Source organism: Odocoileus virginianus, chromosome 28 (assembly GCF_023699985.2).
Source record: "Odocoileus virginianus isolate 20LAN1187 ecotype Illinois chromosome 28, Ovbor_1.2, whole genome shotgun sequence".
Classification (NCBI taxonomy): domain Eukaryota; kingdom Metazoa; phylum Chordata; class Mammalia; order Artiodactyla; family Cervidae; genus Odocoileus; species Odocoileus virginianus.
This window is the reverse complement of record NC_069701.1, coordinates 40168703-40187058: the sequence shown is the minus strand read 5'-3', so window position 1 is coordinate 40187058 and position 18356 is coordinate 40168703. Positions and strand designations below refer to the sequence as shown.

At 63.7% G+C, this 18356-nt stretch overlaps 1 protein-coding gene across 7 annotated transcripts in view; it reads right to left on the bottom strand.

Annotated features, from left to right (window-relative positions):
• The window catches only part of TPCN2 (two pore segment channel 2), a 29682-nt gene extending 11546 nt beyond the window's left edge, over nucleotides 1–18136 (bottom strand). For 4 of the 7 annotated variants that reach the window (XM_070457789.1, XM_070457792.1, XM_070457794.1 and 1 more), the window contains exons 1-13: nucleotides 17951–18136; nucleotides 13707–13771; nucleotides 12896–12972; nucleotides 12349–12526; nucleotides 11060–11176; nucleotides 7089–7195; nucleotides 6257–6329; nucleotides 4728–4827; nucleotides 3779–3844; nucleotides 3379–3443; nucleotides 2733–2833; nucleotides 2089–2170; nucleotides 1837–1923 (exon numbers count right to left, since the gene is read on the bottom strand). In XM_070457789.1, coding sequence (XP_070313890.1) covers nucleotides 1837–1923; nucleotides 2089–2170; nucleotides 2733–2833; nucleotides 3379–3443; nucleotides 3779–3844; nucleotides 4728–4827; nucleotides 6257–6329; nucleotides 7089–7195; nucleotides 11060–11176; nucleotides 12349–12526; nucleotides 12896–12972; nucleotides 13707–13771; nucleotides 17951–18062 — 1230 coding nt within the window. In that variant the 5' untranslated portion in view covers nucleotides 18063–18136. Of the gene's footprint in view, nucleotides 1–1836; nucleotides 1924–2088; nucleotides 2171–2732; nucleotides 2834–3378; nucleotides 3444–3778; nucleotides 3845–4727; nucleotides 4828–6256; nucleotides 6330–7088; nucleotides 7196–11059; nucleotides 11177–12348; nucleotides 12527–12895; nucleotides 13236–13706; nucleotides 13772–14474; nucleotides 14537–17950 lie in introns of those variants that run through there. The other 3 variants (XM_070457790.1, XM_070457793.1, XM_070457791.1) reach the window with 3 other exon arrangements.
• Between the last annotated feature and the right edge of the window lie 220 nt (nucleotides 18137–18356).

The following is an 18356-nucleotide window of genomic DNA, read 5'->3' as shown; positions in this document are numbered from 1 at the left end:
AATCATAGTTCTGAACTTTAGATCTAGAGCATATGGAAAGAGAGAGCATCTCCTGAACCACAGTAGGAAAGGTGTGGCCAGAGGGGCGTGGCCAGAGGAGGGTGTGGTCTGAGAGGGGCGTGGCCAGCAGAGGGTGTGGTCAGAGGAGGGGCGTGGCCTGCATGTGCGACCAGTTATCAGCCACCAACACAACCACAGCACCTCCTTTTGATATCAGATCCTGACTCAAGACAAAGGCAGAGTTGGTCCTGGACGACCTGGACCCAGCAGCATCCTACAGGCCAGCTAGCAAGCCCAGGGAAGGTCTGGTTGGCCCAGCGAACCCTGAGAGAGGAGTCCACCTTCCCAACATTTTCTCACCCAGGTCAGGCTGCACCCAGAAAAGGGCTGGATCACAGCAAATCAAAACAATAACTGCCAAGAGCTGCCTCCTGGGCCTGGCAAACCTCCTGCCCCAAGACCATCATCTAGAAAGGTGTTTCCAGGTTTACTATCCTTTGAAAACCATCGTCACAGTTTCTATAAAACCTGCACCTGATGGCACATACTATTTCCTTCAAGGCACCTGGACACAGATGGTGTAATGTATGTTAACATACCAAGTGTCCGCCTGTCTGTCCCTATAACCATCTCCCGTACCCCATGGGTCCTGCAATGAGGATGCTGCTGACAACCCAGGGGCCGAGGATACAGCACCCATAGCTCCAGACCAATCAGGACTTGCCTCCGGGGGACCTGCAAAGGCCTCATGTTCTCAGGGAAAACCACCTCTGACTGGGGCCTGAGGCCATGGAGGTTGACCACAGACCTGGGAGAAGACACTTGTGGGCTAAGGTGCATCCCCCCAAATTTCTATTTTGAGACCCTAATCCCCAGGACCTCAGATGTGACTGTATTTGGAAACTGGGTCTTTCAAGAGGCAATTAAGTTAAAATGAGGTCCCTGGGGTGGGTCCTAATCCCACAGGAACTGCTGACCTTATAAGAAGGGGACATCAGGAGACAGACACACAACAGAGGGAAAACCACATGAAGACGCAGGGAGAATACGGCCGTCCACACACCAAGGAGAGGAACCAGCCCTGCCCAAGCCTGGATCTCAGATTCCAGCCTCCAGAACTGGAGACAGTAAGCCCTGGTATTTAAGCACCTCCAGACTTCGCACACACACGCACAGGCTGTGATACTTGTTACAGCAGCTGAGCTGACTGACTCAGCGGTGACACTGAGCTGCGAGGGGTCCGATCGACGGGAGACGACGGACTCCACCTCTTCAATCCCCATTCGAGCCCAGCTCAGCCCTGTCAAGGCCAGGTGGCTGAGTGGCAGCCCCCTCCGCTGCCCCACAGTCTGCCTGGGAACAGCTCGGCTGTCTCCCTGCACCTCCTTCCCCGCCGCCTCCCAGGCACCTGCCACATAAAACGCAGGCGGGCCAGGGTCCTGTGGACACAGTGTTAAGCTGGATGCTGAAGCCCACCTGCTAACTTTAAAAATCAGTGTCAAGGCCAACAGACAAAGGTTTTGGACAAACTCAGGAACCTCCCGGGTTAGGACATGTGAGAAGAGGAGAAAAGTCTGTCATGAAGAATGGAGAAAACTGGGAAGTTCCTCTGGGTCAGGACTACAGTCCCTGTGGTCTGGGAATTTCATGAGGTCACAAAATCTCCCCAGTTTCCAAGAGCCACACCAGCTCTGCTCCCACGAACACCCTAGGGGCCAGAATCCCTGGGAAGGTGAGTCCCAGCGCCGGTCACTAAAAGTGAACCAGGTGATCAATGCAAGAGACACCAAGGACTTCCCTGCTAACCACACGTGCCCCTGGCCCGGGCACAGTTACCTCTTTAATCACCCTCTTATCAAATTCGTCGAAGAGTTTCTGAAACTCGTCAGCTGACAGCAGGCCACCACTGCGGGAATGCAGCTTCTGCAAAGCAAGAAGGCACAGGTGTGCTGGGCAGCCGGGCCAAGGGCAGGGAGGGAGCCGCCCCCAGACCCATCAGGACCAGGCCGGCTGGGCTGATCTGAAGTGACACCCGCGTCACCTAGGGAGCCCAGGGGCACAGGCAGGGTGGGGGTGGGGGACCAGTACCTCCGTGATGGCCTGTTTGTGGTCACTGTCCAGCTGGACTTTCTGGAGCACTTTCAGAAAATCCTCAGGCTTCACCCCAAGTCTGTGGGGAAGATGCCCTCAGTGAGCCCAGCCAACTCAGCCCCCTAAGGCGCCCTGACTGCTGGCCAGAGCAACCCGGGCAGTGACAAGTTCCCCAGGAAGGAGCGCTTGATGGTCTTCCTATCTCCAAAATCCCAAGACCCTGTGATCCTGCCTTAGAGAGGAGCAGCTGAGGATGCTAGAGCGTGCGACCCACAGGCCCGGGGCCAGTGAGCGGTGGGGACCGGAGCTGCTCTGTGACACTGCCTCCAAGCAGTCACAGAGTGGGGGGCAGAGTGGACGTGTGTCCCAGGCCTTTCTTGTCCTGGATCCCAAGTCACAGCTCGGGTATGCAAAGGGCGCCTGGGGACAGGCCAGAGTGCGTGGCCCCTGCCAAACCAGGATCTCCAGTGGGTCACAAGGACATGAGTTAACTCGGACACTAGGACCGTGGAACCCGCCCAGGGATGCTTGACTCCAAAGGAGCCCTGCAACCCACTGCCAGCAGGGAGCGCAGGAAACACCCTGCCATGAACACCCCTCCCAGAGCAGCCTCGGGGGAGGGGCGGGACCCCCGCTCTCACCGCTCGGGGTGGGCTTCTCCCTCTGCTGTCACGGACGAGAGGACCTTGTAGGCAGCCCGGGTCCCCAGCCGTCTCCGCAACAGTGAGGTCTGGAGAGACATCTGAAAAGGGGATGGGGCTGAGGGGCTTGGCCCAGCGCTGTCCCTGGCCACCCTGCCCCTCGCCCCAGACAGCCCCAGCTCACTCGCAGCCCAGGGAGCAGCCCCTAGCCCCATGGGCAGCCGGCGGCAGTCACAGACGACAAGGGCCAGGCCCTGCCGGCAGCCACCGCTGTGAAATTCACTAAGGTACGCATCCCTTCTCAGGGGACTTGGGGTCCCTGGCCCACCTACATGGGGGGTGGGGGGTGTGGTCACTGCCCCGGGAGCTTCAGTCTTCTTGCAGTTTCCCCCTAGAGGAGGTGGGGCGGGGAAGGGGCCAGGGATGGCTGTGGGACCAGCACCCCCTGGGGGGCAGAGAGGGAAGATGGGCCCAGTCCCCCTCACCCATAGAAGGGAGGCGGGGGCAGTGCTGAGGCCACCACAGGCCCCGCCCTCCCACCCACGTACACACCCACGCAGCCCCAGGGCCACCCCGCCGGCCAGCTCCCTGCCAGGCCTCCGGGGCAGCTCCAGGCACAGCAGGGCAGGGGGGTAGCTCAGCTCACCATCAGGTAGCCCCGGAACTGGTTGTAGATGATGGCCGTCATCAGGTTCATCAGAAACAAGCTCCCTGGGGAGAGGAAAGGCCACGGTCAGCAGGGACCAAACGGTCAGCGAGGACCATGCGGGCAGGGGGCAGGGTCTGGAGGAGCAGCAGCATCTGGGGCCCCGAGGGTCGACACGGGCCCAGCCCGTCAGCAGCAAGCCGGCTGAGCAAGCAGGGCAGGGGCCCGAGGCCCTCGTGTATGGATGGGCGCCACCTGGCCTGCCTAGCAGGCACTGAGGACAGGTCACCGGTGGTCACGGAGTGAAAACTGCAGAGGTCACACAGAGGGGAGGCCACAGGGTTGGGGAACACACCCAGAAGCTTGCCCCAGTGACCCCTGCAGACCCACCCAGACTCACCGATCAGGGTGTAGGCTATGAAGAAGATGGCGTAGGCTCGGTTCCTGGAATACACAGGAATCATCACTGAAAGAAATCAGAGAAAATAAAACACTCACAATCCCAACATCTAGCTGATCCCCTTCATCGTCTTATATCACTGTCTTTTCAACAGAAAGAAGGGCCCTGTATCGGTGGACCTGGAAGCACTTCTTGCCCAAATTCTGCCCCCTCACACCTCTGCGTGCACACCCGTGGGGACAGGGAACTCGCCACCTTAGGAGGATGCTCTGTGTGAGCACTCCCTGCAGACGAAGCCCAGCCCTCCCCCAGTGACTGGAGGACACACAGGACATGTGGGGGCAGTGCTCAGGGTCCCAGGCACAGCTCTCGCCAGGTATGGAAGCCAGCGGCTGACCTCTTGGGAGGGTCTCTATAGTTGGTGACCACCCCCAGCCCAAGAAGAAAGACCCCAGCCAGGCTGTCCAGGCCACAGCTGAGCCCAAGAACCGCAACCCCCCCACCTCCGGGCCACACGCCCAGCCCGAGCAGACAGAGGCCCCATCAGCAACCCTGACCCAGTCAATGTCACAGCCGCCAGAGAACCCAGGGCCTCACACACAGCGGGGCTGGGCCTCAAAGAGGAGGAGGCCGCCAGGCGCCCGCTGAGCCCAGGTCGGTCCATCACCACCAAGAAGAGCGTCCACCTCTAGCTTCTCAGGACTCAGAAAACGAGGGGAAGAGAAGGAACAGAGAAAGAAAACGAAGAAAGGGGAAGAAGAGGGTGGAAGCAGGAGAGAGAAGGGACACGAGAAAATAGAAAGATGGGGAAGAGGAGGCGGGGGCTCCACCTTTAATCACCAGCTCTCGACAAAGAGGCTCTGGGGGCCCCCACGCCCAGTGTCAGGCTCAGCTCCAGCCCTGTGCCCCCGCCCACCCCCTGGCCCGCTCCTGCCCCCGGCCCCCGCACCATCAGGATTGTTGGCGGTGGTCAGCAGCACCAGGAGGGTGGTCAGCGCCTCAGGCAGGTTGAAGAAGTAGGTCAGCCGCTCCCGGTCCTGCCCGGCATCCTGCGGAAGCAGACGCAGTGGCACTGAGGAGCAACCGGGCCTCGGGCCGCAAAGCCCAGGCCCCAGACCCAACAAGCCCGGACCTCCCACCACGGCTGCGCAGCCTCAGGGCCCATCTCTCCATCTCCCACCAGGGGGCTCCGAGCTCCAGGCCGGGCAGACCGCACTCAGGACCTTCGGGCCCGAGAGCCAGTGTCCAGGGATGCCCCACACGGACACCAGCCATGGGGGCAGGCCTGCTTGGAGCCACAGTGAACAGCTCTCACCACCCTGGGGGGCAGCATCACAGCCTGGGCCGAGAGGGCCCGGCAGGGGCCAGCCAGCCTGCTCCCAGTCACACTCCACCGGCCACGCGTGTGCCTGGACACAGTGTGGGCGAAAGGCGCCCGCCCAGGCACAGAAAACCACCTCATCACTCAGGGAGCCTCGCAAGGCCACTCTCCTAGCTGCCACCCAAGGGTCAGCCCTCCACGGACACCTCGGGACCCTCCGTGTTCCCAGGTCAGAGGCCCACTCCTCCCCCCATTCCCGGAGGTGCACCCTCGCCCATCCCACCTATCCTGCGCTCCATAAAGAGCAACGACACTGGACAGACACATGGGTCCTAAGATACCATTACTGGTCCCACCTCCCAGACTAGCTGCCCCTGCCACCCAGACTCACACACACACACACACAGACACCCTCATGCATGCACACACAGAGACAGAAACACACACACAGCATACACACACAGTTACACAGACACACACACAGACACCTCCATGCATGCACACACAGAGACAGAAACACACAGCACACACAGTCTCACGCACACACACACACAGACACCCCCATGTGTGCACACAGACAGAAACACACACACAGCTACACACACACAGAGACACCCTCATGCATGCACACACAGAGATAGAAACACACACACAGCACACACACACAGTTACACACACACACAGACACCCTCACGCATGCACACACAGAGACAGAAACACACACACAGCATGCACACAGAGTGACACAGACGACACCCCCACCCAGCAAGAAGCTGCCGGGGGCCAGGAAGCAGTGAGGGGCTGGGAGCGGAGGAGTCCAGGCAGGAAGGGGTCCCGTCTGAAGAAACAGGCAGGGGCTGAGAGGGGCCGCCCTGATGGCCAGTCTGAGAGGCCTCCATCTATGAGGGGTGCAGAGAAGGAGGGTCCGTGAACGGCTGAGGAGAGTAGGGCGTGGAGGGAGCAGCCAGAGCCTGGAGGCCGGGGGCAGAGATGCCCAGCAGGACACAGCGGGAGGACTTCCTGGGACCAGGCAGGCAGGCAGGCAGCCTAACGGGACCTGTCTCTGCTGACCGAGAACTAGCCCGGGGACTGACAGAGGGTGGCCTGTGGGGGACCAGGCAGGGTGCTGCCTGGCGAAGCAGAGCAGAGCGCCGTACCTTCTCGCCGGTGAAGAGCAGCATTCCAAACACGGTGAAGAGACACAGGTGGACGGCCAGCAGCAGCCCGACGCTGGGGGAGGTGGGGAGATCGGCACTCAGCGCGGGCAGACGGGGCCCCGGCTCCGCTGACCTGGCCCAGCAGGGAGCTCCCTGCCGCTCCCCGCCACCTGCTCAGCCGCTCCGTGCCCTCTGGCAGGAGACGTGCACCCCGAGCGAGCCTGTCCCAGGAGAGACGGCTCCAAGGACCCCCGGGGCTTGCAGAGGAGAAAGGCTGCTTCATCAACCTGGGCCAGCGGTGAGGGGTCAGCCACGTGAGTCATGGGGGCGGGGGTGCGGGGAGAGGGTGGGGGGCCGGGGACAGAGGGAACTGAGCAGTCGCAGTCAAGGCAGGAAGCATATGCAGGACGGAGCAGGGGGCAGGGGTCAAGGCAAGGCCGTTAAGAGGGCTGCCTCAGGTGCGAGACAGAGACCCCCAAATGCCTGCCAGCCCACAAGCACCCCCTTCCTTGGCCAGAGGAAGTGAGCCCCAGCCCCCAGCAGGTAGCAGAAATCCCCACCCCGCCCTGTCAGCCCACCTGACCCAGCGCCCACCTGACCCCCCCAGCGCCCACATGACCCAGCGCCCCCCTGACCCCAGGGCCCACCTGGCCCCAGCACCCACCTGGCCCCAACGCCCACCTGGCCCCAGCGCCCACCTGACCCAGCGCCTACCTGTCCCCCAGCGCCCACCTGGCCCCAGCGCCCACCTGGCCCCAGCGCCCACCTGACCCAGCGCCCACCTGTCCCCCAGCGCCCACCTGACCCAGGGCCTACATGGCCCAGCGCCCACCTGGCCATCTCCGGCAGTGAGCGCCTGATGCACTTGAGCGTCTTCTTCATCATGGAGGAATTCTGCATCAGGAAGAAGGGGCGCAGCAGACGGCGCACCCGCAGGGGCTGCAAGAGACCCGCACCCGCGACCCTGAGCACGGCCCCAGGACGGGCCCAGAGACCCGACGCTCTGTGAGGACAGCCCCGGCCCTGGTTGTCCCCAGGCTGCCTGCTCGCCTGACCTTGACCTCCACATCCCTCCAAGCCCAGGTCGGAACCCAGGGCCCCCAGGCCCCCAGACGCGCCAGCACCAGGGCCGGGGGTGACCAGCCTGTCTCCCCAGTCCCCCTACCCCTGCTCTCACAGAGGGCGGGCATCCCTGGATTTGCCTGGGAAGCCGCGGTCGTGCCCTCCGGGGGCTGTCCCAGGCCTCCTCAATCTGTGGCCCCCAGCCCCTCATATGCTCTGGGTCACAGCCTCCCACATAGACCAGACAGACAGAAGCTGAGCAGGAACCCCGCACCACCACGCTCACACACATACAGACACACACCGCACCTCCATGCTCACACACACACCCCATACCTCCACGCTCACACACATACACACACCGCACCTCCATGCTCACACACACACCCCATACCTCCACGCTCACACACGCACACACACTGCACCTCCATGCTCACACACACACTCTGGACCTCCACGCTCACACACACGCACAGACACACCGCACCTCCATGCTCACACACACACTCTGGACCTCCACGCTCACACACACACACACACCCATACCTCCACGCTCACACACATACACACACACATGGCACCTCCATGCTCACACACACACCCCATACCCCCATGCTCACACACGCACACACCGCACCTCCATGCTCACACACACACCCCATACCTCCACGCTCACACACGCACACACACTGCACCTCCATGCTCACACACACACTCTGGACCTCCACGCTCACACACACGCACACACACACACACCACACCTCCATGCTCACACACACACTCTGGACCTCCACGCTCACACACACACACACCCCCATACCCCCACGCTCACACACACACACCCCATACCCCCACGCTCACACACACACACTCTGGACCTCCACGCTCACACACGCACACACACTGCACCTCCATGCTCACACACACACTCTGGACCTCCACGCTCACACACGCACACACACACCGCACCTCCATGCTCACACACACACTCTGGACCTCCACGCTCTCACACACGCACACACCGCACCTCCACACTCACACACGCACACACACACCGCACCTCCATGCTCACACACACACTCTGGACCTCCACGCTCTCACACACGCACACACTGCACCTCCACGCTCACACACACACACACCGCACCTCCAGCTCACACACACACACCCCATACCTCCACGCTCACACACACACACACACACACCGCACCTCCACGCTCACACACACACCCCCATACCTCCACGCTCACACACACGCACACACACTGCACCTCCAGGCTCACACACACACTCTGGACCTCCACGCTCACACACACACACACCACACCTCCATGCTCACACACACACCCCCATACCTCCACGCTCACACACACACACACACCGCACCTCCACGCTCACACACACACACACACACCGCACCTCCACGCTCACACACACACTCTGGACCCCCACACTCACACACACACACCACACCCCCACACTCACAAACGCACACACGCACACCAACACCCACCCCTTCCTCTCCCCGTCCTGTCACACCCGAGGCAGGGTCCCTGTGCTCAGGACCCTGGCCCCTCGGAGCCCCCAAAGCTCTTACCCCTTCCCCACGTGCACACACACCGCGTGCTTCAACACCTTCCACTCACAACAGAAAAGCCACGCTCCCCTTTGCTCATCTGCTCCTAGTTCCTGTTCCGGCCGACCCACCCTCCTGCCCGAGGGCTCTGCACCGGCCCGCGGTGACCATCGAGTCTCTGAGCCCAAGATCACCTCCTGTCCTCCTGCCTGGCCGGCAGGCGCCTCCCCCACCTGACACCGGGGCCACCCGCTCTCTGCCCGACCCCGTGCTGGACGCCCCGAGCCCCTCCTCCCGTCTCGCTGGCCTCACGGCCCAGGGAACTGGTCTATCCTTACAGTATTAAGAGCCCCTCCACATTCAATCTACAACCCAAGCTGTCAACTCCAGACATGTCCTAGCAGGCACCTGCTGGTCTCACAAACACAAAGCTGATGGCCTCCCCTCCCTGCCCAAGCCCTCCACGGCCGCCCGGAAGCCCAAGGCACCCACCCCTCACCTCCAGCTGGCAGCCACGCTGGGCACCCTCACCCCCACCTCTGCTCAGCTGGCCGCCTGCCCCCTGCAGCGTGGGTGGATGGGGATGGGGGTCATGCTCGGGGCCAACAATACAGAAACCCCCACCCTGGCCACTGGCAAAGCCCAGCGCCAGCCCCCATGTGGCCCCTGGGGGGACTTGCCAGCCCCTCCCCAAGCAAGGCAGTCAGCTGTCCTCAGCAGACAGGCGGGCAGGCAGGCATGGACTCTGTACCCTGCCCCCCCACCTCTCCCAGGACCACCCCTGAGGAGGGTGTTTTTGAACCACAACTGTGAAGAGGACTGGGGGCTGGTGGGCAGGGCGCAGAGCTCCAGTTACTATGGCAGGCTTGGGGAGCTGCCGCCCAGAGGGACAGGGAGGTCTGTGTCGGCTCCCCCGAGGGACATCCAGGATGAACAACTGTCCCAAAACTCCAGGAATAAAGAGGCAGGATCGCCACGGACTTGGGCCCCTTAGGAGTGAAGGTCCCTGTGTACACGGCCCAGGGATGTGGGACTGGGGCAGGGAGACTGCAAGTGTGAGTTCGGGTCCCCGGCCCCCCAGCACACAAGCCGCGCGGTCCTCCCCGCTGGTCACATGGACGGTGTGCACTGTAAGGGCCCTCGTGCCTATCTCTTTCCTGATTTCACCGAAGACCCTCACCCAGAATGCTCGGTGACACTTGACAGACACAATGACCATCGCTCAGAAATGGAGCCGGCGGCGACTGGGCTGGCCTCTGCCCCTGGGGAGGAGGCGAGCCTTCTCCTTGGTGGGGAGGGGGCGGCAGGGAGGAGGAGGAGGGAGGAGGGAGGAGGGTCCTCGTGCAGGGACGTGGAGGGGGCGCAGAGGGGGCTTCAGGGGGAACCATGCCCCCCCCACCCTGCAGCCCTGCTGTTAGCTGGGGACCCCCCCTGACACCCCTGACACCCGCATTGGCTGCTCCACTGGGCGGGAGGGCGGCGGGGGGGGGGGTGCCCGCTGGCCTCCATCCACGTGCCGTTCCCACTGGCAGCACCTGGGGTCAGCCTCCAGCCCCCCCAGCACTAAGCCGCCGCCGCGCCTCTTGGAGGCACCAGCACCCCCCAGAGGGCGGGCCCCCCCCCGCCGAGTGCCACAGCCTCAGTCTCTTCTTTACTCCCCCCGCCCCAGTGCGGGGGGGGGGGGGGGGCTGCTGCCTTCAGAGCTGGGGTCGCCGGTCCCCTTCTTGCTTTCTTGGTTCCTCAAGCCCTGTCTGAGCCCCTATGGTAAATTCTCTCGACCAAAGCACCTGACCGGGCTTCTGTGCCCACAACCGGCCCTGAGGGCTACAGACGCCCCCAAACCAACATCTATGAGCTCGGATCTATCGAATCACAGGGCGCTGCCTCTGAGTGTTCCGGGCAGGCAGTGCGCCTGGGGGCGGGACTGCTGATGGCAGGGCGGATCAGGACCCTGTAAGTCGCCCCCAGGGCCTCACGCCTTCCCTGGGCCTGAAGGTGGGGACAAGGCTCCGGCCTGTGGGTGACTGACGTGGGCCGGATGGCGCAGAGCTGGGCCAGAGGGATGCCAGGCCCCAGGGCTCTTCCCCGCACCCCACACGGTTCAGCTGCACCCCCCACCCCCTTCCAGAGCTCCCCGCCCCCCTCGGAGCTGCCTGACCACCCACCTCCTGGCAGACGAGACTCAGCGACACGACCCAGTCCAGGAGAGACACGACCAGCACCACAAGGTAAGCCAGCAGCCAGGGGTTCCTCCGGAACTGGGCCCACCCGATCAGGTAGCTCTGCAAGACAGAGGGCAGCTGAGCGGGGGCAGCGGTTCGGGGCCTGCGCTGTGTGGACACGGGGGGCGCTGGGCAGCCTCGGGCAGCCACGTGGTCCCCACGTGACTCGGAGCAGGAAGCTGGGTGCCGAGCGGGCGGGAGGCCACACGCCTCACCCCGCCTGCTCATGACCACGGGCGCGGCTCTGACCCTCTCCAGCCTGTCCTGTCACCACTGCGGCTTGTGCGTGGGGACAGTTCCGGAAAAGACCAGGAACCAGAGCAGCGGCCCAGGTTGGGAGGGTGGGTTTGCCATCTGGGTGGCCGGCACCTAACTTTCTATCACTGACCCCCCCAGAGTTCACCACTTGCAGATAAAAGCCACGCCGTCTCCCACCTTCCGAGACTTCCCAAACAGACCGGCTGTTCAAAAAAGGCCAATGAAAACTCACCAGTTTCAGTTCCAGGTTAAAACCCCCAGACCTCCTAACCACATTATAGGCTAAAAAAGGAGAAATAAGACACTGCCCAGGGTTCTCGGTCACACTGAGGCTCACCCGTGCCCCTCGGGGTCAGACCACAGAAGCTGAACTGCCCCCTGAAGGGCCCGTAGGCAGGGTGCAGCTGGCTCAGCCCTGGACGTGCCCCTGGAGCATCACGGCTGTTAATCAGAAGTGACGGGAGGCAGTGGCCAGCAGCGGCAAGTCCCTGCGGCTCTGACGCCCTGGCACAGCCCAGCTTGCTCGTCAGATCAGGGCCCACCCCCGGCTTCTGGAAGGATCTGGGTCACAGAAGTCAGGCTGGCACACTGGGAGGGTGGGGGGGCAGCTGCCCCGCCCCCACACCGGCCCCGCCCCTCTGGGCTTCTCCTCGGTCGATGGGGGCAGTGAGGGCTGTGGAAAGACCCCTCCAGCGCCCTCTTGTCCAGCAGGGGTCTCTCCCCAGGGTGGCACTGCGGACTCTGAGCTGCGCCCTCCCCGGGTCCTGTGAGGCCATGCACCCACCCGCCATGGCTCAGCCGACCCCCATCAATGGTCTGGGCGGGGGCCAGAGGGGGGCCGTCCAAGAGGCAGGTCTGTGCCCTGCGGGTCAAAGTGCATGGTGGGGACAGGCGGCTGGCTCCGGGAGGGAGAAGAATGAACCCGGGAAGCCGCGGCCGGGCGGGAGGGCAAGGTGGGCGAGGTGCCCCCTCACCTTCACGGAGACGTCGGCCACGAAGACCAGCAGGCAGAGCGCCTCGATGCCCTCGGTCAGGCCGCAGGGCGCCTCCCAGGGGTCTGGGCGGTAGCGCACGTCCGAGGTGCGCGTGAGCGAGGAAGGGGTCTCAACGAAGGCCAAAGCCAGGATCAAGAAAATGGTGAAGCTCAGAATCCTGGAAAAGGAACCGAAACTGCCAAGGCACGAACCAGCCACGCTCGGGGGCCCAAAGAGCAGACCGACAGGCGGATGCCTGGAAGGCAACAAGGCAGACTCTGCGGGTCCAAAGGCCGAGGCCCACACCTCCCGCTCCGGGGCCACCCGCGTGTGGTCAGACCACACACGCCGGGTCCAAACTCAGGTGCCACGGCTGGCCGGAAGAGTCTGGAAAGGAGCCCTCACCACAGAGGGGCCCTTCCTGCCTCTGCCCCGGTAAGGAGGGGAGACGGCAGCTCCTGGTCCACCCCAGGGAGCGGAGCCTGCCTGCCCCCCGAAACCCCCCCAGTGGGGCCGCAGGAGCCCCGTGGGGCACGTGCCCGCTTACCACTGGCTGGTGCTGGAATAGTAGCGCCTGTGGAGCCACAGCGACCGGGCGTCCATGCGGTGGTTGATGGAGCGATACTGGAGTGGAGGCCACGCGGGGCGGTGAGGGCCCCCTCAGTGCCAGGACAGCCCGCGCAGGGCAGCCCCTCACCCCACGACACATCCACAGTAGGGACACGGCCCGGGGATCACAGAGTCAGCTCCACGCGCACTGCGGGCTCGTGGCCACCCAGCAAGGTCGGATCCTTCCGAGCTCCGAGGTTCCCCGGCAGAGGGAAAACGCCCAGGGGCCGGACCCCGGGGCCATGCGGTGGACGGACCCCGGCCTGCTGGACGCACAGCTGTGGACACAGCCGTGTCTGCCCGTGAGGCTCACCTCACATCTGTGCAAGGCCGACCTCACCCCACCTCAGCTGGGTCACCCTGCAGGATGCCCCCAGCCTCATCCCCCACATGGAGCACTGCTGGCTTCCACAGTCTATCTCCCGGATTAACCCGGGGAGTCGTCTGCAGGCGAAGGAAGGTCGTGCCACCTCTGGACATCTTTAAAAACCCACAACAGTACAGCACATGACAGGCCCTGGGCAGATGGTGAATCGGCGAAATGAGTGACCGGGGACCCAGAAAGGCACCTGGCACACATCTCCTAAGGAGGGTTGGAGAGGACCAAGCCCCAAATCCCGGTCAGCACGGGGACGATGACCACACAGCCCAGCAACCGCAGCCTGGCCCCAGGACGGCAGGGTGAAGGGGCCAGCGGGGAGTGCCCACCCCGCCCCCACGAGCCCCAGGGCAAGAGCAGGCCCACCCACCTGGATGGCGTCTTCGATGAGGACCACAGCCTGGTCCAAGCACAGATCCCGCCTGGCCATGGCACCTGTGGGCAGAGGGGACACAGCAGGTGAGGAGTGGGATCGGGAGACGCTCGCCCACCCCAGGACTCCTGGGGAGATCATGGCGAGGACCTGGCTACGACCTTTCTGAGGCTCTGGAATGAGATGCCTGTGCCCTGGGTGGGGCAGGGTCTGAACGACAGGCTCCAGCCCCAGGACAGGAGCAGCCCCCACTGTGCCCATCACCCTCTGTCCAATGGGGGTGTTAACAGCCGCCCCGTTGGGCCCCCAAGGCGAGTGCAGGACTCCCAGGGCCGGCCTGAGGCACGGACTGTGTTCATGGTCCCCCTCCCCGCCCCATCCCACCGCGGGCCTCCGGGCGGCCTTTGTCAGGACACCGCAGCCCAGCTGCCTCGACTGTGAGACAGGGTGGTGCTCCCAGCCTGCCCTCCGCCAGACAAGGGCACGGGTCTCACACTGACGCATCAGCGTCACGTCTAGAAGCCCAAGATGCTGCCTGACCCTCCACCAGATACGGAGACCTAAGAAGGGCCTTCTGGGGCCATCGTGTCCCCCACCCCCGGCTTGTGTCACAGGCCCGCCGGGCCCAGGCAGCCACAGCCGAGACGGGGGTCCTCGGGGACCAGGGAGGACCGACTACAAGGAGCCTTCGGGCAGGAAGAGTCGGGCGGCTCCAACCTCAGCCTGGCACCCCAGGCCCCCATCAGGGAGCTCCGGGCTGCGCACCTGGTCGGTCCCCTTGGCCGGGCATGCTGCCTGCCGCCTGGTGAGCATGGGCGCCGCTGCCACTCTGCACGGGACCGCTCCCTGACAGAGGGGAGTGAGAAAGGCATGAGGAGCTGCAGCCCAGGGCGACGGGGAGACCCCCGGAGAGGCCGCGGGGGGCGGGCGGGGTGCAGCCTGGGTACCCAGGTCAGCAGAGCCGGCACGCAGCCCCCCAGCGGCTCGCGGGGCTTTGAGATGAGCTGAAATGGCCCGTCACCGTTCCTGCCGAAGACTCTACTCTCACGTCTGGTCACTGGAGGTCAGCAGCTGCCAAAACCACCCTTCACGGGTACCGAGAGAAGACAGGCAGGCAGAGAGGTGCCCGGAAAAGGGGACACTGGACACCCGGGCAGCGCTCCAGACCACTGTCGACTCTTGTCTGCCGTCCCCAGGGAGGCCATGCCACTGTCCTCCGGGCCTGTGCAGCGGGGTCCAGGGACCAGTGGGGGACCATGGACAGGGGACGGGACTCTGCCATCACCTTCCCATGTCACCGAGAACAAGCACCATGGCCGTCAGCATCTCAGGGCCCCCCACAGACAACCTCCACGCTCCCCCCCAGGGGCCCAGGAGTTCCCCCAGGGAGGCTCTGAGGGCGGTGACTGCTGCTTCCCCGGAAAGCCTCCCGGGCACGCTGCGATCTGAGGGCGCTCGGTTTTGCTCCCTGCTGCGTCCACTGAGCCCAGGCCGGCACGGGGCCCGGCACACAGTGGCTGGGGACGCCTGTCGACCCACTGAATGAATGAACAGTCGAGGGGCGCCCAGGGAGGCAGAGCGGCCTGAGGGCCCCGTGTCACGAAAACCCAGGTAAGCGACAGAGCTTGGCCTGAGGGGACCCAAGGAGACAAGCTTCCTGCATAAGACAGGCAGCCAGAGGCCCTGGAGCTTGCTCCAGGACCTGGACTGGGGGCCGCTGAAGGGGCTTGCTCAACTCTGACCGCCCGGCCCTCGAAGCGCCAGACCACCCGGGGTTCCTCCCGCCCTGTCCCCCCTGCAGCAGCCTTCCACCTGCACCTGGCAGCTTCCCCTGGGTCCCCCGCCCCAGGAGAGAGTCCACGCTCCGCCCGCCCATCTCCTCCCCTGCCGCTTCCTCCACCCTGTGCCCTCCTCGCCACTCACCCTGAACTTGGCTCCACCAAGGCCAAGCTCTCCAAAGCCTCCTCGCCCTCGCCCAGGCCCCATCGGCCCTACCAGGAGCGCCATCCTGCAGCTTAGCAGTCTAGGGACTCATTGCCCCAGGCTGGGGGGGTGGGCAATCACCTGTCCACACCCCCGTCTCCCCACTGGGCACACCAGGGTAGGATGTCAGAGCACAGAGGACAAGACGGTTCAAACACTGTGTCTCACGTCAGCCCCGCGCTGGTCCCCCTGCCCCAGGCCTCCCCTCCCCAACATCCCAGAATAAATCCCCTTCCCCGCTGGCTCCAGCTCCCCTCACTCCCTGGCTGGGCCTGTGTGACCCTTGGCGAGTCCCCTCACCTCGCTGTGCCTCAGTTCCTGCAGGCCCTACACAACAGAACTGATGTGCAGGCTGAATGGGTTACTGTAGCTAAGATGCTACGCACAGTAAGCCCTTCATCAACACTTGCTATCAGTATTCTTCTGAAAGCTCCTTCTACAGCCTAGCAATCCCTTGTCCTCTGACTTTTCCATAACCAGTAAGAAGGTCATTCCCTGACCAGGAAGGGGAAGAGGAAACAACTATCCCCAACCCTGCAGTCATGGTCCACGAGGAAGGGCTGCATCAGGACCTGACCACAGGGCCCCACTGGGGCCCGAGGGGCACCCAGCAGCAGCCTGCCCCCACCTTTGTCCCTAGGAGAGTCCAGCTGAGGGCCAGACAGACCCTGAGCTCAGGGTGCTATCCAGCAGCCCCGCACGGGAGCAGGGGGGAAACTCAGCAAGGGTCCCCAGAGCCTAGCTGGACAGCCTGGCCAGGGAAATCCAGAACACAGAGTGTCTTGTCTGTGTTCTCTGAAGCCCTCACCAAGGCCACAGGGTCAGGACAAACAGCCTTCCCCAGAGTGCCCCCCACACCAGCCACACTGCCTGCCTCAGTTCTTGCCTCTACAGTAAGGGTCTCATCTGCCTGGCCATGCGTTCTCCCGGGGCTGGACCTGCAGTGATCATAGTTCTCCGCCCAGAACGGCTATCGGCACCAGTGAGCACCAGCTCTGCCATGTGGCCGGGCACCTAGACTCTCTCTGAATCCTCACAAGGCCCCCCTCCAGGGCAGCCCTAATGACCATCTCCGTTTTACTGAGACTGAGAAAGGTTGGCATCATCGATTCAATGGATGTGAATTTGAGCCAAGTCCAGGAGATAGTGAAGGACAGGGAAGCCTGGCGTGCTGCAGTCCATGGGGTCAGAAAGAGTCAGACACAACTGAGTAACTGAACAACAACAGAAAGGTTACACCTGCCAAGGTCACAAAGCCGAGAAGTGGCAGCACCAGAAAGGCACCCGGACCTCCAGACACAAAGTCTGCTCCCCCTGACACCACCATGTCCTATGTCTCTTGTCCAGGGCCCTGGGAGGCCTGGCACAGGCTGGATGGAGAACTGCCCTGGGACAGGCTCTGAGATGGGCAGGTGGGCATGTTTCCTATCTCCAGTCAGGCACCCACCCCAACAGTGGGGCACACAGTACAGACTCCCCGCAGGCAGGAGCCCAGGTGGCCCCTTAACGAGCATCCCATGCAGGACAGGAGCAGCTGCTACAGGTCCCGGGGCTGTGATCTTGCACCAGTTGTGGACATTCTCGGGGCCTCGGTTTCCCCCTCCATAAAAGGCTGAGGCCCTTCCCTCCCAAATCCAGCACCCAATGCCCCTGGGATGTAACAGGGACGGAAGGCCTCCACCCTCCCAGGCCTCCCCAAGAATCAGCAGTCTTTCTGTGGATAAACAGGAAGGGCAGGCCAGAGCTGCAGAGGGCAAAGGCAGGAAGCCGCGCCGGTTTGGGAAGCCTCACAGTTCACTCCCAGCTAGGTTCGAAATTCACCTCGGCCACTTCCTGGCTGTGTGACCTTGGGTAGGGGAACGCCCCTCTCTGTGCCTCACTTTCCCCGATAAGAACTTGGGAGAACAGAAGTACTTCCTCCTAGGAGTCAACAAGGCGATCCACGGAAAGTACGAGGCCCCAGGCCCACAGAGGGGACTGGGCTGGCTGCCACCGGGCTGAGAGAGGCCTCTCTGTCCAGCCGGTCGATGGAGCAGGGCGAGACACCCCCTCCCCAGCGACCCCGCGCTCCCAGCTCCATGCCCAGGCCGGGACCGGGGTCCGCAGGGCGCAGCCGTCCAGCCCTCCGCAAGGCCCGATCGGACCCCGGCCGGGGGAGGGGGACGCGCCCTCAGCAACAGCAGGGACGCTACACCGGCCGCCGGGACCCCGATGCGCCGCACCCGCGCGGCCCGGCCCCTCCCCAGGCCGTGGCTCACCAGGGCCCTCTTGGACGTTGCTGCAAGTGGGCACGCCCCTTGGGCAGTCGCGGCCGCTGCCGCCGCGGGCCCGGTTCAGAAGGGGTTCCGATTCTTCCCGGGTGTCCGCCATAGAGTCTCCGCCAGCCACCCGGACCGCGCAGAGGCGCTAAACGCGAGCTCCACCACGCAGGCGCAGTACCCCCAACCCGGGATTCGGGCGGAGGCGGGGACAGCACTGTGATGAAGGGGCGTCCCTTCCCATCAGCCAGTAAGGATGGAGAGCTTGCTCGTGGAGGCGGGACTTACCCGACCACACGCCCCTCCCCCTGGTGGGCGGGGCTCAACTTCCTGGTGGGAGGGGCTATAAAGGCCTTCTAAGGGCAGGGAGAAGCGAGTTCTTAAGGGGTGGTCCAGCCGGCTCAGT